We start from the raw sequence: 18,007 nt of genomic DNA, 5'->3' as shown, positions 1-18,007 counted from the left end.
GATCGTAGGGATGTAAGAGCTTGAACAGAAATTTGCCATTCCAAGTAGCTGCTGTGTATTCCAGCTAAGGTCTCCAGGCTTTTTTTTTCTACTACAGCAGCAAAACATCCATCTACTAAATGCTTTAATTATTTGCCCAACACAAAACTGCTGTACTTTATAATTTCTCGGCTTTCAGTAAGAAATTTCTCTAAAAACCCACTATCGCTTGCCCTGAATGCCACTTTGCCCACTTGCTTGTGAATAGCTAGCATGAAAATAATTGTTGCCAGTTTTAATTCTTGTGACAATTTTGGCAGTGGTTAAATGAGAAGTGTGCATTAATGGTGAAAGAGAAACTGTTGGAGGAAATAGGAAGGAAGTGTGCACAGTGTAGGGTTGATGCAGAGTGTGCCTTGCCTAAAGTTCTCCTCTACCTCCTTGGGGAATGGATTTCTTCTTCAGAGACTTGAGCTTGCTTTTGGCATTCTTTGTATTACTTTCTTTTGTTTTCTTTTTTGGAATGAGGTTGCTTGTTAGGTGTTCTTGAAATGTAATTTTTTTAACATAAGGACTTGTGTTGGTGGAAATAGTATGGCTTTTAGTGTGGGTATTGCAAAAGGCTTATTTTCCTACTGTTCAGAGGATTTAACCAATTAATTGCACATTAATTTTTTTGCTCAAATGAAAACTAGGGCAGATATTATCTACAAAAGCAACAACAAAATTCTGTACACATAGTTGGCTGTTCTGTGATAGTGCTGTGGTGCTTGGGGTTAATTTTGAGGGCTCAATTTAAGTCAGCAACACTAGGAGAAATCCACAAACCCAGCAGTGCTTCCAGTTAAAAGCTGTGTGTGTCTGAGGTCACATTGCAAAAGCCACCAAACCACAACTGACATGAATGACTGACCTTCATTTGCTTCCTCTAGGGTATTTGGGAGCACTCTTTATGTTTAAGAGTCACAGTGTCTGAATTTTTAAACACACAGTAGTGTGTTTTCTTTTAGTTTCTGTATAGATTTCACAGGATGTTTGCCAGACTCAGGTTCATTGTTTTGGCTTTATAGGTGCTGCAGCCTGTTTCCTCTTTAGGATTTAATAACATTGGTAGAAGAGATCAAAAATTGATAGATGCCTCAAGGCAAATTTATTGACTAAGCTACATATAGGTTTTGGCGGGGGAGGAGGTTGTTTGTTTTTTAATTCAGAATGGTTAGATTTTAGGTTACATGTTCAGTTTAACAGAGATGTTTGGGCTAAACTGATTAACTATTTCATAGCATGTCCATCATAAAAGGTACCCTGGGCTCCAAAATTGAAAAAAGAATTTTAGGAGTAATTTTGGAAGTAAAGCATACATACCAAATGAATTCTGTAAAAAAAAAAAAACTTAAGCAAACTACTGCTGAGTTTAAAAATAGATTCACTGGAATGTTTGCCTATAAATACTTTCTGTTGTTCAATTTATTACATAGTCATTAAAACTGAATCAATATAAACTTTTGGTTTTCTTTAATTAAAATGTTTGTGTATTTTTGAATTCTGACATTACTTATTTTTATTGCTGTTCACACCATCTTCCTAAAAATGAGAATTCCCCTAATTAAATCGTGTATTCACACACGTGTACATGTATGGGTATCTAACTATGAAAAGATACACAAAGTATTCTGGATGGAAAGTACCAATTAAAATTAATAATGTACATTCTTCCATGTACAAATGTGTCCTAGATGGTGCCACAAGTGCTCAGGCAGCAAGAACAGCTAGCCCTACTATAGGGCATACAGAAAAACTAAAGAGAAAACTTGCAGATCTTGGGTAAGCTTTTTTTTTTATTTAAGATACATTTTCTTCTTCATTAAAAGGATTGAAAGTAAAATTTCTAAGATGTTTTGTGACGTTTCTAATATTCTTATAGGGCTCCCTTGAGAAGGAGTTCAAGCAAGGGCAAGAAGCGGAAGGAGAAAGAAGCGATTAGGGTGGCCTGTGGCAGTAGGTATGGCTGAGAGACTGGGGATTTGAGAAATTGTGTGCCAGAAACATTGGAAAAACCTAATCATCCTAGCAGATGGAATATTAACAGTCCCACTGACTTCATAAATAAGTGTTAAGCTTTGAGATAACCTGACCCTATATTCCTTGGCTCACAAAAGACTGACATATAATCTAAAGATACTTGGAGGTTTATAATGTCATAGAATCATAACATTTCTCAAGCTGGAAGTGACTCGCAAGAATCATCAAATCCAAGTGCTGCTGTTGCATCCACTAATGGGATTTGCAGAAATAGAATTTCAGAGCAGCCCTTCAAGATGCACCCAGTCAGTTAATAATGTCCATGAACCAGAAACCTTGGCACAATTCCACTTTTTTTTTAAGCCCCCCAAGTGAGGTTGAGCAGCAGCTCTTCCCTGCAGCTTTGCAGCGCCCACACTAAGAATGCTTTTAGAAAGGTTTTTTTTTTTTTCTGAAGATAAACATCTTAAGTTGAAAAATAGAAAAAATGCTGACTGCATGTCACATCAACAACTTTCAGACAAGGAATTGTGATTTCCTTGTGAGATCTAATGACACAATATTACCAGCATCAGAATTCTGAATAAATAAATGGATGCTGACAATGACAGGAGGCAATATCTGCAAAAGCTAGTGTAGATTTTTAGTGAAGGCCTCTCCTTACATACCTATGAGTCTGACAAGATCACAGCATGATACCTGGTTCCAGGTATGAAAGACAAAGTCAGGAGGGGTAAGCGAACTTAACATGTTCCAAAAGTCTAGAAAGAACTCAAAAACTAGCAACTCAAAAACTCTGCACATAAAACAGTGCACAAAAACCTACATGATAAAAGAGCTGTTGGAAGAAAGCAGAGTTTGATTGCTATTCAGAAAAACCTTGTGGTGGAAAATCGGTATGTAGCCATTTGTGCAGTTCTACTGACAGTCTGGTGTATGGAGAGCCAGTGACAAGTACATTGTGTAGCTCCATAAAATCAGAAAAGCAAAAGAAACCTTGCTTAGTCCCTCAGGCACACTGTGCTGAAGTGCAGTGTTCTGTCTCAGCATACATTTGTACATTTGTGTTCTGCAAATATCTGGCAGGATCTTCAGTGATCTTAGGCAGCAGTCACCACCTCTCTGCTGGTGTCAGAAAACCTGTCCCAGTGCGTCTGCTCGCAGCTGACATGGAGTCAGTGAAACTCACTGCTGGGTTTCCCTCCTGACAGGGAGAGCTTTCTTACAGCCAAGTCTCTGCACTTTATGTGGCTGTGAGGCAGCTATTGCCCTTAGCAGGGTGTTAGACATTATGCAGCATTTAGATACCAAGCCACAGGGTGGGGGAAATGAACGTGTACTTGTTTGTAAGACCTTGAATGACCCTTATGCCAGCACAGGATGTTGCAGATGTTTGTGAGATCTCACAGGTGTCTTCCTTAGAGAGAGCAGATCTCAGTGTAGAGAGTTTGTTGGTCCATGTGATAAATCAGTTCTTTGTGTTGTTTTTTAATATTTCTTTAATACAGTTCAATATCCCAATTACCTTTGCTAAAAGCAGAGTTTAATACTGCTTTCAAAGTTGATATTTTTGAGCATTTGTCATTCTTACTTGACCTGTAACTGTTTCAGCATAACTTCTTGAACAGACATTGCCACTCTTTTGTTACTGGCTCCAAAGCTTTTGCCTCCCAAGAAATGTGAGAATGTTCTCTCTACAAGTCCAAAGCTGTATAAGCTCTTTGAAAGAAGGAAGATGAGGCAAAGACAGCATCATGTTGTAATTATGTCCATTACAGCAACTGATAGATGTAGAATTAGTCATGTTGTCAGATGAGTGTTGCATGCATTGTTTTGCCATTTCCAGAAAGCAGCACTGAGGATGTGTAAATAAAATCCCGAGTTATTTTCTGAAACTACCACTAATGCTACAGATATGAAAAAATACCCCATTTAAGTAAGGAACATGTATTTCCCTGCCTGAAGTTACGTGATTTGGGCAACAACATTTGCGTTGACTTTATATGTTCAAGCAAGATAAGATGATGAGAGGGAAGTAAAGGACTGGGTTAGATGTATCCACCTTTCTTTTAGTTGCTAAATGCTGAAAAGGACTGTCCTTCTGCTTCCATAGGCAGGGGTCCTTTGACAGCCTCACTTTCATCCATACAGAAAAGAGGTTTCACAAAATATGTGGTCTATTATTATGTTAATAATGGTTTAGAAGCTGTCCAGAAAGTAGATGTTGAGGTAGATGTACCTACCCCCCATTTACACATGACTGCTAAGAGCAGTGGGATTTTAATGCTCTGAATAATACATGTGTTGATGTAAATAATATGGTTCTATGACATATGCATAAATTCTTGGAGGCAGACACTTTGCGTGTTTTTAATTTGCATACTGTACTAATGAGATATATATATATATATTCCTTACATATAAGGAAATAAAATTTAGGCATAACATTATAGGCATAATTTTGACATTACCTTTGACTTGATTACTGCAATCTTTTTTATTACAAAGAGAGAATCTGATAAAGTCCCATAGGTGTTTCTTTCATTTTTCTCTATCAATATTCTTAATATTTAATTAATTTCAAAGCAAGATAATAGTACTTCATGTGTTACAACTTCAGCTGTTGTAACAAAGGAACATCTGACTCATTCTGCCTGTGCTCAAAATCCAAGTCAGATCTTCTCTGGGAACCAGGGCCCGCTTGGGTCAGTGCTGAGTCTAGTGATTTAATCATGCTGAGACACCACTGGGGCTCAGAAATGCACACACACAATGTGCGGCTTCTTGACAGGAGCTGGTTCTCATCCGAACAGTGGGAGTATAAGCATTTTCAGCTGGCATCTCTCTCCATTTGCTGGGTATGCGTTGTCTTAAGAAAGCTTCAGTTAGAAAAAAGAATCAAAAGAACATGCTTTTTTTCTTCTGCTGGAAGAGATATTTCAGGCATGCCCCTACCAGCTGCGTGCCACTCAGTTCTTTAGTCACAGCTACAGGGAATGTCACTCTTTGCAATTAACTGCCTCTGTGGCATTTTGTTTCCCCTTCTTTTACAATCTAATGCATATTCCTGCTCCTTTCTCTCAAACAGGACTGTCAGAGAGATGCTGCAGAAACCAGCAAACAGTAAATCTTTAGCAGAGAGATCCTCCTCTCTCCCACACTGTGTACCATTCACATGGTATGGAGAGAGCGGCAAGGGATCCAACTCTTCCAGCAACCTGCCGTCGCCTACCAGCTCAACCGAACCTTCCTCTGAAAATTTAAGCCCAGCTAAAAAAGGGTCGAAGGTAGAATATAAAAACTACCTTATTCCCACTGTGTTGAGTAGCATAATTGGCTTTGTGATTCTGGAAAGAAGAACAGGCCAATATGTGACTACTACAATAAACAGTGCATGGTGTTCATTGTACGGTAGCAGCCCATCCAAACAGAACATCTCTGTCATTGTACCATTCCCTGTTCTACCTTTTTTACTCTGTCTTAATGTACATTATTCCAGTAAACTAACTGTGGTGTGCTGTACCGTAACTAAAGCAAGTGGTGCCAGTGGAAATTAGCATTTGGATCCACTGAACAAATGCTAGATTTGTGTATTCAGTTATAGATCTTCTCTTCATTCTTCAGGACTGGTAGTGGGAATACCCATGTTCAAATGAGCTGTTTGCAAGTGAAGAAATGCTGTATGCTGTCATCTGCCTTTTTTCCCTAGTAATGAAATCTGTTTGTCATGCATGCTGGATGTTGGATTTAATTCTCTGTATGAAGACGCTTGAACTGTAAATATGAAATATTGCAATTTAATACATCTGTGTGATTCCTTTCTATGTGCATGAATGTTTCAGCATGACAATTCCTTAAATAACCCTTATTTATAGTATTATACTTAGCTTTCTTATGTTTGTTTTCTCTTCTGGAAAATATTTCTTTGCCTGTAACTTCTTATGACTTACAGCAGTTGATTTTTTTTTATATTTGTCTGGTAAAAAGAAGCAGATATGGTTCTCAACTTTGTATAGGAATATGAATCAGAAATCTCATTTCTCTGTCTTCTACCACCAAGTGCATGTTCATAATAGCAGTTTCCACGGGCATTTCATACTTTTTTGATGCCAAAAGCTGTTGATGCATTACTTCTGCTGTGCTCTTGGCTGTGCAAGGTCATACCTGTTCTTACGTTACCTGGCAGGGAGAGCAGCACAAGGCTTGCAGTAGTCCAAATCAGATAGATAAAACAGACCACCAGTGAAATCTCTGAACAGAAATTATTTGCTTACCTCTTCTCTCTTAGGGAAAAAAAAATTTAAACCCATAAATCCTATTTATATATTTAAGCAAACATTGTTTAAAAATAGTTTTCAAATGGGGGAAAAAGCACTTTTAATGCTTTTATACTTTTTAGTGCTTTTAGTGCTTATACTTTTAGGTAGTGTTAGGTTGAGGTTGTGGGGGCTATCCTAATTATTACCAAGCCTTGGCAATGTTGTGGTTTTGCTGTAGAAAATTAAATTTGAAAAGCTTAAAATCATTGTAAAGCTAAAGCTTGCAGAAAATAGAGGTGAAAGAAAAATCAGAGTACTTAGAAAAATATGTTTTTCACACAACAGGAGGTAGAGCTGTTGAACTCCTGGCCTAAGAACGCTGTGTGGGCTAAGGAAGCAGCTAAGGAAGGTGCTCAGATTTTCTTCTCCTCTATAAAGAGCTGGGAAAAACAGAACAGGAATTCTAAATGTAGGTGAGAGAAAAATGATCACAAAAATACTCTTATGTTCTCTGTGAAGTTCGCAGGCTCTTAAGAGTTTCTGTACTGCTATTGAGGCTTTCAAAGCATAGCATGACACCAATATTTAGTTGGATTTCCAACTAAAATAATCCAACTAAGAGGGCCAACATTTGATATTTTTGGAAGTCTTCCTGTTTTCAGGAAAGACAGGTCAAGTATTTGAGGGGAGCAGATAGAAGGATAACTTTTTTTGTGTTGTTTCTTTTGTTTTTTTTTCTAAAGTGAAGGTCAAAGATGAATTGGATTCAATACTCATTTAGATGTTAGAGAATAGAGGTCTCTGTATTGTCAAGTGTGTATTCAAGTTAAATGGAATATCATGGTGTCCTTAATCTTTTATATTTTTTTGGTTTTTTTCATTGTTCTCTCTCTAGTGTGAAATACTTGTTAATTTTTGTCTTATTCTAATGGCAATTTTGTTGTATTCCTGAAAAATATGTGCCTGCTTTTGCTATTATTTGCTGTAAGATGTGATGTGTCTCATTGCATTGTTAAGAAAAAACAGAGTTTGTTTTATGACTATTAGTTCAGTAAATAATACTATCCAATGATAATTTTACTTTCAGTTTCAGTTTTTTTCTAAAGACTTAGGCAAAGAGGGAGGATCCTTTCACTTTTCAAGGAGATTATTTGGGATTTAGAAGTGGATTCACATCATATTCTCCTTGCTCTTTCAATAGGAGTTTTCACTTCTCTCTTTTCATTAGTTCTCTGTTCTATTCTTTGTGCTACTGCCTGTGCTACGCTTCTCCTAAGTATTTGTCGGACAGCAAATGCTAGTGATTAACCTGCAGAAGCAGTAATTTAGCTCCAGGATGAGAGCCAGCATCTTAAGAGTCTGGAAATTGCTTTTAGACACCTTTGTTATTCATTGAGGCATTAAGCTGGCAAAGGTGTCTCCTGAAGCAGAGAGTGGTAAAAATACTGTGCATCCTGTAAATAGTAAGACTATAAAACATTAGGCTTCCTCATGTATATTGTGATTGGTTTGGTAAATGATTGAAATCACTCCTGACCTGTGCCAACATGGAAGACAGAAAGCAAATTTCCCTTTTAGATGCATCTAAACAATAATTTGTTCATTCTTACTCCTCTTTTTCTCCACAGAATTTCACATTCAATGATGATTTCAGTCCCAGCAGCACAAGTTCAGCTGATTTGAGTGGTTTAGGAGCAGAACCTAAAACACCAGGCTTCTCGCACTCCTTAGCACTGTCATCAGATGAGGTATGCGGATGAAATTGTTTAACTTGGGAAAAAGTTGTTTTCTTTTTCCTATGGAATCTTGCTTGATTACTCAAATAATAAAGGAATGGTTTTAGGCAGCAGGATTGGAGACAGAAATTAATCTTGGTTTCTAAATTAAGATTTTTCTTGTTCATATAATAAAAACTTAAAATAATGCCCTGTGGTACTATCGTGGGGAAGTGGAATGCTGTTCATGTCCTAAGAGATGCTATATCCTCACACCTGCCAATACATTTTTTCTATCTACATATGGACATAGATAAAGATATACATATAAATACACTAAACTAGGCCTGGGACAGTTTTGATATACTAAACATAGATTACAGTTTGGTAAATGGAGTTGAGATGTAAGGCACCTTCACCTACCCCAGTTTTTACCCTGGTAGAATGACCTGTACATGAATAATTGTGTGTTACTGTACCTGAATGTGTGTGTATTGATTATAACGTGTATGTCTTGATCCACTTGCATTCTTTGTGCTTGCTTTGCACAGTGGATTTGAAATCAGCTACTCCAAACCAGAGTTTTTTTCATACAATGAGAAAGTAAAAAGGCATTCCTAACCCTGTAAATTGGTGACATATTTGAGCTGAATATAATATATTGAAAATACTCTTCTTAATATACTAGTTTTGTAACTCATTAGTGGGTAAAGTTGTATGATTTCATAGTGGCTGACAGCACATCCTGTGGAGTCAGGAAACTTGTGCGTTTGTTCTTTTACAAACACTCCATAAGCACATTTTTCATGTGAGATGTGAGCCAAATTGGTTTTACTAGAGAGGAAGAACTTGAAATATCTATACCTTCTATACCTTTTTTTTTTTTTGTTAATTATAGGTAGGTTTTCATTACTGCCTGCATGGATTGCTTGGATTTAAAGAATGAGAGCTGTTCTGTACAAGTCTATTTTCCAAACTGCAAGTCTACAAACTTAGCCATTCTTTTGAGGTTGCTTTTACTGCAAGTAATTAAGGGCAAAAATTTATAACAAAAGGAGATAGCACAGAGGTCTGCATATGCTGTAAATTACTGGAAATAGCAAAGTCATCACTTGCACTGTATTTGGTGTTAGTACTATCTTAATAATGCGTTTCATTATCTTACCATGTTTAATTCCCCTTATGTATTTGATTGTGGCAATGTCCTGTTCTGAGTGGTATTGAATTAAATGCTTGAAAATCCTTTCATTTTGCATGTTCAGCTCTCTACTTTATTACTTCTAAAACACCAAGCCTGAGCAGGTCCATAAAAATGAATGTGTTTTCTCCATCCTCTGCTGTGTGCCAAATTGCTGCCTCCAGATGAGGCAGCATGTTCAGCAAGAGCTGCCCTGGAAACCTCCCAGCCACCCTGGGCAGGGAGGAGGCTGGTGCTGCTCCTCAGCCTTCCACAGCCCATTGCTGTGAGCACTCCTCCGCTCTGGCTTCCCAGGCAGCCCCATCAGCATTTAAAGAAAAAGAAAAAATCAGAGGGTGGCGAGGGAACCCAGTTCTTGCAGTCAGTTCTCCTCTAATTATGGAGCTTTTGCTCTTGGAAATTGGAGCGATCAGAGAAGTTCCCACCAGTTCTAGGATGTCAAGATCAGGAACTCCAGAAGGGTTTCATTGATGAAGTGTCAGATTTAGCTTCCAAATAATGTGTGTGGTGAGCTTTCAACATAACCTCTTTGCTTCTGGAAATAATTCTTTTTGAAGAAATCTTGTTGGTTTTAAGTAGCCATATCTGTTTTCAGACCTTGGTGCTGCTGTTGCCTGAACTTTTACATGCTGTTATGTGTTTGGTATTTTGTTTCTATAATGCTTTTCTTTCCTGTTTCTTTGTTGCTCCCTCACTCAGAGCCTGGATATGATTGATGATGAGGTGAGATACTAGCGTGCTGTTGTGGTGAATCCGTGACCGTCGTGTGGCAACGTACTGTCTCTTTTGCAGAGTCACATTTCTTGTGCTGTTGTGTGCCGAACACCCTTGTTGGCACACAGCACACAGATGTCACTGGCTCCCCTTTCCTTGTCTTGAGTTGCCCTCTCGTTGTTGCTGAGAGTTTTCAAGGCCACAGCAAACTGCAGTTTTTGTGGTATGCTGGAAGCAGGAGGCGGGTCAGTGTCAAAGCAAATCTACCCGACCAGGCATCAGCTGTGCTGAGCTCATGCTGGCAATACCAAAGAAAATTACAGTGTCCAGCCCTGACAACTGGACAGCCAGAAGCTGAGAGAGCTCCCAGCATCTTCTAACCTAATGTAAGAGCTGCTCTAACAGCAGACAGCTGCTGCAGCTCGTAGCAGCTGCTTTGCTGACTACAGCCAGGACAGAATAGCTTTTGTTTCAGGCCCCACTGGTATACCCATGGGTGGAATAAAGTGGCAGAGCAGGGACATTGGCCCTTTTTGGTGGGGTTTGTGCTCTGACCCACAGCAGCACAAGGTGGTGAGAGCAGGGCCAGGGCTGTGGTAACCCTGTGTGTTCCGTACCACTCCTCTGTGTCATCTCGTAAGTCTTCTTCTATAGACAGTATCAGGCTCACTAGCTGTTTGATATCATCACTTTGAAATCTAGAGTTTTCTGAGGGTTTAATTTTCCCCTGATACTTTTTTTAAAAGCTTAAACAAATAATAAAGGTCTGTGAATGAGCCCAGGAAGTGGAATGCACAATTCATTGCATCCTTTAGAAATCTGATAATTTGAAGGAAAAAATCTTGTGAGGGAATGGGAGCATACATGGTTTGAATTGTGCCACATGGCCATTTCAGTCCTGCTTGGGTTTAAAGGAATGCCAGTTCCTTTTTCTTCCGTGATTTTATAGGTTTTTTTTTGATTCTATGATTCATTCTTAGGTGTCTGGTTAGATAGAGATGTAATATAGCAGTGTGAAATCATTACTATTGTAGTGCAAAGATAGTCCAGATACCTGTGCTCTGATGCTGGTGGTTTGTGCAGAAAAATGTTGTTACTCATCTGTGTTACCCTTTAATAATAACGTGGAATATTTTTGTGACAGATCCTTGACGATGGACAGTCTCCAAAGCACAGCCAGTGTCAGAGCCGTGCTGTTCACGAGTGGAGTGTGCAGCAGGTTTCCCACTGGTTGATGAGCCTGAACCTTGAACAGTATGTTTCTGAATTCAGTGCCCAGAACATCAATGGGGAGCATCTCCTTCAGCTGGATGGCAGTAAGCTCAAGGTAATTAACTGACTGGGCTTCAAGACGAACTGTAGTATTTTTCATCACTTTACATCATCTCAAAGGCAGTAAGAATTCACCCAGAAACCAGCAAATCCTTGTGCATGGAGTCATGATAGGCCAGAATAATAAACAGAAAGTATAAAGCCACAGCAACACTTGAAGAAGTTCCCATATGCACTTGGATTCAGAAGCTTCAGAAATGCAAGGCATTTGCTTTGTGAAAATTCTTGGTGTATATAATGTACCCATATTTGCATGTGGAAATCATACAGCAGTGTGTGAAAGTGGTATTTGCAAGCACATACTTCTCATCCAGCTCTGTTTTGTGAAAGGGTGATTCTGAGAAGACAGTGAATAGACATATATCAGAAGTAGCAAGAGAATAATGGATTAATGGGATATGGGAGGCATAAGCTGATACCAGTTGTAGTGTGTTAGAACTAAATACAATTTTGATGTATAAAATATGCATTGTTTCTTGTAGTAAAAATATGAACTTACTTCAGTCAAAAATACAGGGTGGAGTTGGAGGAAGCTCGGTAGACCTGAAAGTCCAAGTTTGGTATTTCCCTTCTGTATTTCTTGGTGGCACTATAAGTGTCTTAGAAGACTGCAGGTGAACTTTTGACTGAGGCACAGCAGAGAGAATTTGGAAGTCTTGTTCTATATGGACTTAGATGATTTCAGTAAAATAGTTTATTTACCTTATTTGATCAATGAAATCAACACTGGTGGTGGCAATGAGGTCTCATCTTTAATATTCTAGAAGTGGAAAGCATGAAGTGTAGTACTTGCACATCAGTGATGTATCTGAGCCTGTGACAGATTCACTTTGTTGTGACTTTGTTGTGACTGTTCACAGTCTTCTAAGGAGAATTATTACTAGAATATGAAAACAAAACGTGATCAATGAAACCATAAGAAATTCTTCTAAATTTTGTTTTCCCCACCTCAGGCTCTTGGTATGACATCTTCCCAGGACAGAGCAATTATTAAAAGAAAGCTAAAGGAAATGAAAGCATCCTTGGAGAAGGCTCGCAAAGCTCAAGAGAAAATGGAAAAGCAAAGGGAGAAGCTTCGAAAGAAGGAACAAGAGCAGCTGCAGAGGAGATCAAAGAAAACAGACAAGTGTTCATCAGATGCAACAGAGGGCACTAATGAGCAGTGATAAGCAGGAGTGCTGCTGTGTTTGGCAAGTGGAGGCATGTCAAGGAAAGAGAAACTCTCATCCACTCTGACGCCCCTTCACTTTCTTGTGTTCATCACCCAGGATTGTGTACAGAGAGACGGGGCTGTACATAGAATGACTAGGGAAATTTATATTGTGTTGTTTTCTTTCCTGCATATCCAGTTCACGCTCGTTGCTGTTGCCATGTGAAACAATCCCGGCCCCTCAGTTTGTTCTGTTCTTGTTGACAGCTAACAGATTTCATTTTTGTGTGGTGGTGTTTCCTTCAAAACTACTCTTCTCTGTTGAGCTCTGTGTGTTTGGTCACTTCAGTAACCAGCATGATGCCAAGGAGCATGTCCACTGCTTCACCTCTTCTGAATAGGATGGCCAGTCAGTATGGTTGGGGAACATTTCTTCAGGTGGATAAAAAGAGTTGTGCTCTGTCTGATGAGATTTGACTTGACTTTCTGACTGGAAGTTCATCTTCTTTACGGTGTTTGGATACTCAGTTCAGTCTGCTGGAGTAAGTTTCATCTTGCATCAGAACCTTTAAGCAACATTGCTCTGAAAACTGTTCAGCGACTTCTTATACACTGGAGATAAAGACAGGAGAGTCAATATTCCCCCTGGGTAAAGGACAGGAGTTGAAACTCTTTCTGTTAACTGTACAATAATTAATCCAGGAAGGAGGCAAAGCCTTAAATGGTTATGTGGGTTTACATAGAAATCTGAGGATAACATTTATCCTTTAGATATCTGAGCAAGGATTAATTTCTAACTAGAGCACAGCGTATAAATCTGTATAAATTTTATTGTGCTCCCAGTGTGTAGGCAACTTTCTTATAGCACACTCCACTTTTTTTTCATGTGTTTCATACTGGAAACTGGGTTTATTTTGTTTCAAGTTAGTTTTTCCCCAGGAAAAACCCCACATCTTCAAATTGATTCTCCAGTCAATAAGCATTGGGAGAATAAGCTTTGTGCTGTGCTATTTTGAAGCTGGTATTGGAAACAATTATCAAACTTGAGTCTGGTGTAGATTTTCAGTTTTTACAGAAGTGCACTTTAAGAAGAGGAAGATGAGTGATCCTGGTTAAAATGAAATTCAGTACATTGCTGTTAAGGTCAATGCTGCCATGGAGGTGATGGTTACATAATCCAAAGCTCTCACATTTTAACTGTTTTGATTGATATGTTTAAAGAATATCTAACCAAAAGCTGAATTTTTGGTCTTTGGCTGTAGAATGTTTTGATGGCTTAGCAGTGGTCATACTTGAGGGATTTCTGGGGTGTGTGAGGCCATGGATGAAGCCTGCTGTGTAGTTTTGACTATGACAGAAGCAGGGTATGGTGTTACTGCCCCCACAGCAGTACTGAACTGCACAGTATTGCCCCAAAAGAAGGGACAGACAAGGGGCAGGTCTCCACAGCGAGGAGCCGCGGGCAGGAGCTGACTGCTCTGCAGTCAAAGCTCGCTGTGTACGGTTGAGAAACGTCACTTCCCACTCGCGCAGCCTGCAAGTGGCACTCTTCATCTGGCTCTGCAAACCCAGGGATTCTTTAAGATGGTGATGCAAATTCGAATATTGAACCTAAAAATGCGCCAGCCTAGGACTGAAAATTCCTCTGAAGAAAATGTGTGTTTTAGTTTGGTTTGGCTTCTCTTCTGCTCTGTACTTCATGGCATTCAGATTTGAGTCTGCAAAGTTCTCTGAAGCTCAGATTTGGAACACTTAGGGTGTGCTGTTGATAGTTACATTTCTCTTGATCCTAATAATTTCTTTGACATGTAAAATGGTCTGTAAACTGAGAGAGCCTAGTTCATTCAAAATTAATACGCAACAGATCTACTTAGCGTTAGCTTTATTTTTCCTTCCAAATCCAATTTCTACAAGTTTTTGATGTATATTTTATTCACATCTAAAATTGAAATTGCCATAAAAGATACTTGCTGATATTTCTAAAGGCTTGTGCTACTTTTCTTGAGATAAACCACCAGCAGCAAAATACACCTGCTAACAAAAAGTTACACATTGCAGTAAATCCTTCTGTGTTCATTCATAGGAGAAAACTTTTACAAATGTTTAACAGCCTCATAAAATTAGCATTCTTAGAGTAAAAGAAGTTACCTGGAAGAAACTGGAAGTTTAATATTTTAAATACAATGTTGATAAATGCATTAGATGACAATTTTCTTTTTAAATTATGTTTACATTGTAGTAATGTTTAAGTGGTTGTATATAATAATCTAAGGTGGTGTCTCTGTCTTATGTTCTTTTTTTATTTAGAAACCAGAGCAGACTGCTTGGCATTATATATTGAGTTTTCATTCTTGCTCCTTAAAACGGTGCCTAGTTAATCTCTTTGTAAATCATGTTCTTACTCTGCAGAATAACTAATTCAACTTAAGTCCTTTAAGTATTCAGGGGATTTTACTGCTTTGTGATAATGTTATTTTGTTATTCTCAGACTGAAAACATCAACAAAAATCTAACTGAAAAAAAACCTAGTGGGTTACATTTAAATTAAAACCATTAAAATGCATTTTGATGGATGTGTGAAAACTAAGGAAACAGAGCAATGACAAGAGTTTTGCTATTCTTTCTGTGATAAAAGATTTATGAGGTTCCTTTTAAGAAATATGGCAACTCAATCTTGAAGTGCAGAAATGTTACCGGATAACAGGCCTGAAGCACAGTTTGAAACTTTTCTTGCTATTCTATAGGACCTTTAAAGTTGTGTTGCAATTTTTTTCCCCTGGTATTGTATTATGACTTACAAGAAACAAAAGATGGATGTCTCATCATTCTTAATTTAAACTTCCTGTAAACCAATGCTAAGTCAGACTAGTGGGGGGCTTAATGTAACAAGAAGAAACAAATTTTCTGTGCTGGATGGCTGGACAGCCTTTTTCATGGTTTGGCTCACCTGCAGGCATAATGTCGCCTACATTGTGTATTTATTTGTGGAGCTAAAGCTGTTTTTTATTGGGCTGGCTTTCCTGGCCACCTCTGAACTGCTCTGCAGGCAGTGTGGTGCTTCCACACCTCAAGACCTGTGCTTCTGTCATCGTTACACGTGGTGACTGCAGCAGGCTGGCCCAAGTTATTTTTTCCCTGGTTAGGGTGGTAGGCTAGTTCTGTAAACTCTAGTTCTGCTCATTGCTGCAGTATTGCAAGTTGTGAATATATAGAGCTTCTAAAAAGGTGAAGAACTGAGAATTAGGAAAAAGTGGAAGTCTCAAAAATAGAAAATGAAATGTACAACACTGCAGGTTACTTTAGTCCTGAAAACCCTAGTGCTTATTCTGAGATTGTGAGGAGAGCAGCGGCTCCTTGTTCTGTTCAAATCAGCCAAACATACTGACATTTTTTGCTTCCAGCTTGTATCTTCCCAATTCTTCACAGGTGGGTTGCTGCACCCGTGCAGCATCCTGTTAAAGCTCCCTGCTGTGCCCAAAGAGACCAGGGCCAGGGGGTGAGGAAGGAGCTGCAGCCCTTCACTGCAATGCACAGAGCTGCCCACTGTCTGCATTTCACCCACCGCCCCAAGCAGGTCCTGGTGGGGGTTGCTGGGAGTGGAGCCTGTTGAAGATCATGGGTTAGAATTGCACAGTGGAACAGAAGCCAGTAATAAAAAGATGTTTTGCGTTAGATGTTTGCATTGCAGTGTATACAAATACTTTTGTATTTTTTCAACTTCTCAAAATTTTTTTGCAATGGCATCTCTTTTGCTATGACTGCAGTCTGCTGCAGGGATACCACAAGAATTGAGCTTTTACCAGAATTACTGAGCAGCTTTCCTCTAATACTTGCCAGCCCTTAGCAGTTACTGACATTCAGAGGTGCTTGGCACCTGATATCAGGGTTCCTCATACTTTATTGCTTCCATCAAAGCCTCCTGTCCTCCTGAGCTGCTACACCTTCACCTCCTGGCTCATAGACTGGTAAGAGGTAGGCAGTGTCATTTTTGAGAATTAATTGTGTTCCACTTCCAAGAGAAAGAAGAGAAGGAAATGCCACTCTTGGATGTAGTGCAGAATACTGTTCTACAGCAGTATGGAGGAGGATCATCATGTAGTTGGGGGTCAGTGTTCTAGCAAGAAAGCATGGGGTTTTTGTGTTTTTAACCCCAACTTTGATTTTTATTGGAGCACTTTCAGCAGTTCGTTTCTGAGCAGGATGACAGGTGAAATCCAAGGAGACTTGCCCACTCACTGGAGTGGAGTGTGGGTCATCTGCAGATGGCACAGTCCCTTTTGTCAACCTCTCTGTGGATTTTACTGGACTTTTTTTCTGTACCTCTGAAACTGCTTTTTCAAAGCTATAGTACCTTAGTCATGACACTGAGCCCTCCAAACCCTCAATATAAAATGAGGTTTCTGTTACTAACCAGCTGTACCAACTGGTACTTTCGCTTTTAGCATTAAGTAATGATTCAAAAAACGCACATCTTACAGGAAGGTTTGGTGGTAGTGCCTTGGGCTGCCTGTTTCTTTAGGAAGTGTGGATTGTGTTAAGAACAAGCTGTTGGTCAAACCTGCTGAGTTAGGCAGGTCTCTTCCGCCAAAGAGGTGAGGAGGGCTCACAGCGCACGAGGTCAGATCCAGCCCCGAAGCCCGGGGCTCCTGCTGGGTTTCCAGCGGGACCTTTGCCACTGCCACCAGTGGAAGTGGATTTGGGACCTGTGCAGAAGTGTCTCAAGGAAAGGGGGATCTCAGGGCACCAGACATAGGAGTAACCAGCCCATTTGGAAGTGAAGAGTGCGCAGTGAACATCTTCTGACTCTATACTTTTCCATACACATTCAGTCAACAACTGCTTTCATATTTCCCAGTCATGTTGCAGCGGTATCTCACTGGTCACTTAAAAGTGTACACATGTTGCTAGAAGACCAGGCAGCTAAAAGACTAAAATGCACTGTGCTTACTGTAAAAATTGGCTTCTTACATTGCTTCTTTTTATATGGTTAAAGAGATAGTTGTGCTTCAGATTTTTTCCTTTTCCTGTTCTTTTTTTAAAGAGGTCAAGTGTATATGAAATGCATGTTATCCTGAACTTTTTGTTTGTACATCTTGGTGTCTGATCACCTGCATGAAGGACACAGTAGTGCCATGTCTGAGCTTGTTCTCTTGTGCTTGGTTGCTATGAACTTCTCTAGATTGTTGAGTTTTCCCCAGGATAACTTTGTTTGATATTTAGTTATTGGGAGACATCAAAAGAAAACATCATGGTGGCCCTTTGTTTTCTTACAGTTGAAATACAAACAACAAAGCCTTGTGGTTTAAAGTTAATTTGTTAGTGTAAATAAATTTCTTGCCAATGAGTATTATTGTTGTTAGACAACGAATGCAATAAAAAAGAAATCCTGAATCTTTATTAGAATTTGTAATGAGTCCTCACTTTTCTGCCCTTTTCTTTATCATTCCAGAAGAAATAATAAATGGTGAGGACAACCAGAAGCTGCATGGGTCAGGCTAGTGGGTCAGGGGAATATGTACCTTGCCCTGCTTGTTCTTTGCTTCCTTCTACTTAGCCAAAGGTTATTTTAATCCCAGTTCTTGGCCAAATTGGCATGATTCACAAGCCCCCAAGTGGGTCTCATTTATACTCTGTAACT

The 18,007-nt window shown here is 39.3% G+C and overlaps 1 protein-coding gene across 5 annotated transcripts in view; it reads left to right on the top strand.

Moving 5' to 3' along the window:
* The window catches only part of PPP1R9A (protein phosphatase 1 regulatory subunit 9A), a 129,908-nt gene extending 112,142 nt beyond the window's left edge, over window positions 1-17,766 (top strand). For 2 of the 5 annotated variants that reach the window (XM_041408931.1, XM_041408930.1), the window contains exons 14-20: window positions 1,716-1,803; window positions 1,904-1,981; window positions 5,090-5,288; window positions 7,889-8,008; window positions 9,873-9,896; window positions 11,032-11,214; window positions 12,173-17,766. In XM_041408931.1, coding sequence (XP_041264865.1) covers window positions 1,716-1,803; window positions 1,904-1,981; window positions 5,090-5,288; window positions 7,889-8,008; window positions 9,873-9,896; window positions 11,032-11,214; window positions 12,173-12,385 — 905 coding nt within the window. In that variant the 3' untranslated portion in view covers window positions 12,386-17,766. The remainder of the gene's footprint in view (window positions 1-1,715; window positions 1,804-1,903; window positions 1,982-5,089; window positions 5,289-7,888; window positions 8,009-9,872; window positions 9,897-11,031; window positions 11,215-12,172) is intronic. The other 3 variants (XM_041408932.1, XM_041408933.1, XM_041408934.1) reach the window with 3 other exon arrangements.
* The last annotated feature ends 241 nt before the right edge of the window (window positions 17,767-18,007 follow it).

This window comes from Onychostruthus taczanowskii, unplaced genomic scaffold (assembly GCF_017590055.1).
Source record: "Onychostruthus taczanowskii isolate IOZ18803 unplaced genomic scaffold, ASM1759005v1 scaffold3, whole genome shotgun sequence".
Lineage (NCBI taxonomy): Eukaryota > Metazoa > Chordata > Aves > Passeriformes > Passeridae > Onychostruthus > Onychostruthus taczanowskii.
This window is presented reverse-complemented; position numbering and strand designations above follow the sequence as displayed.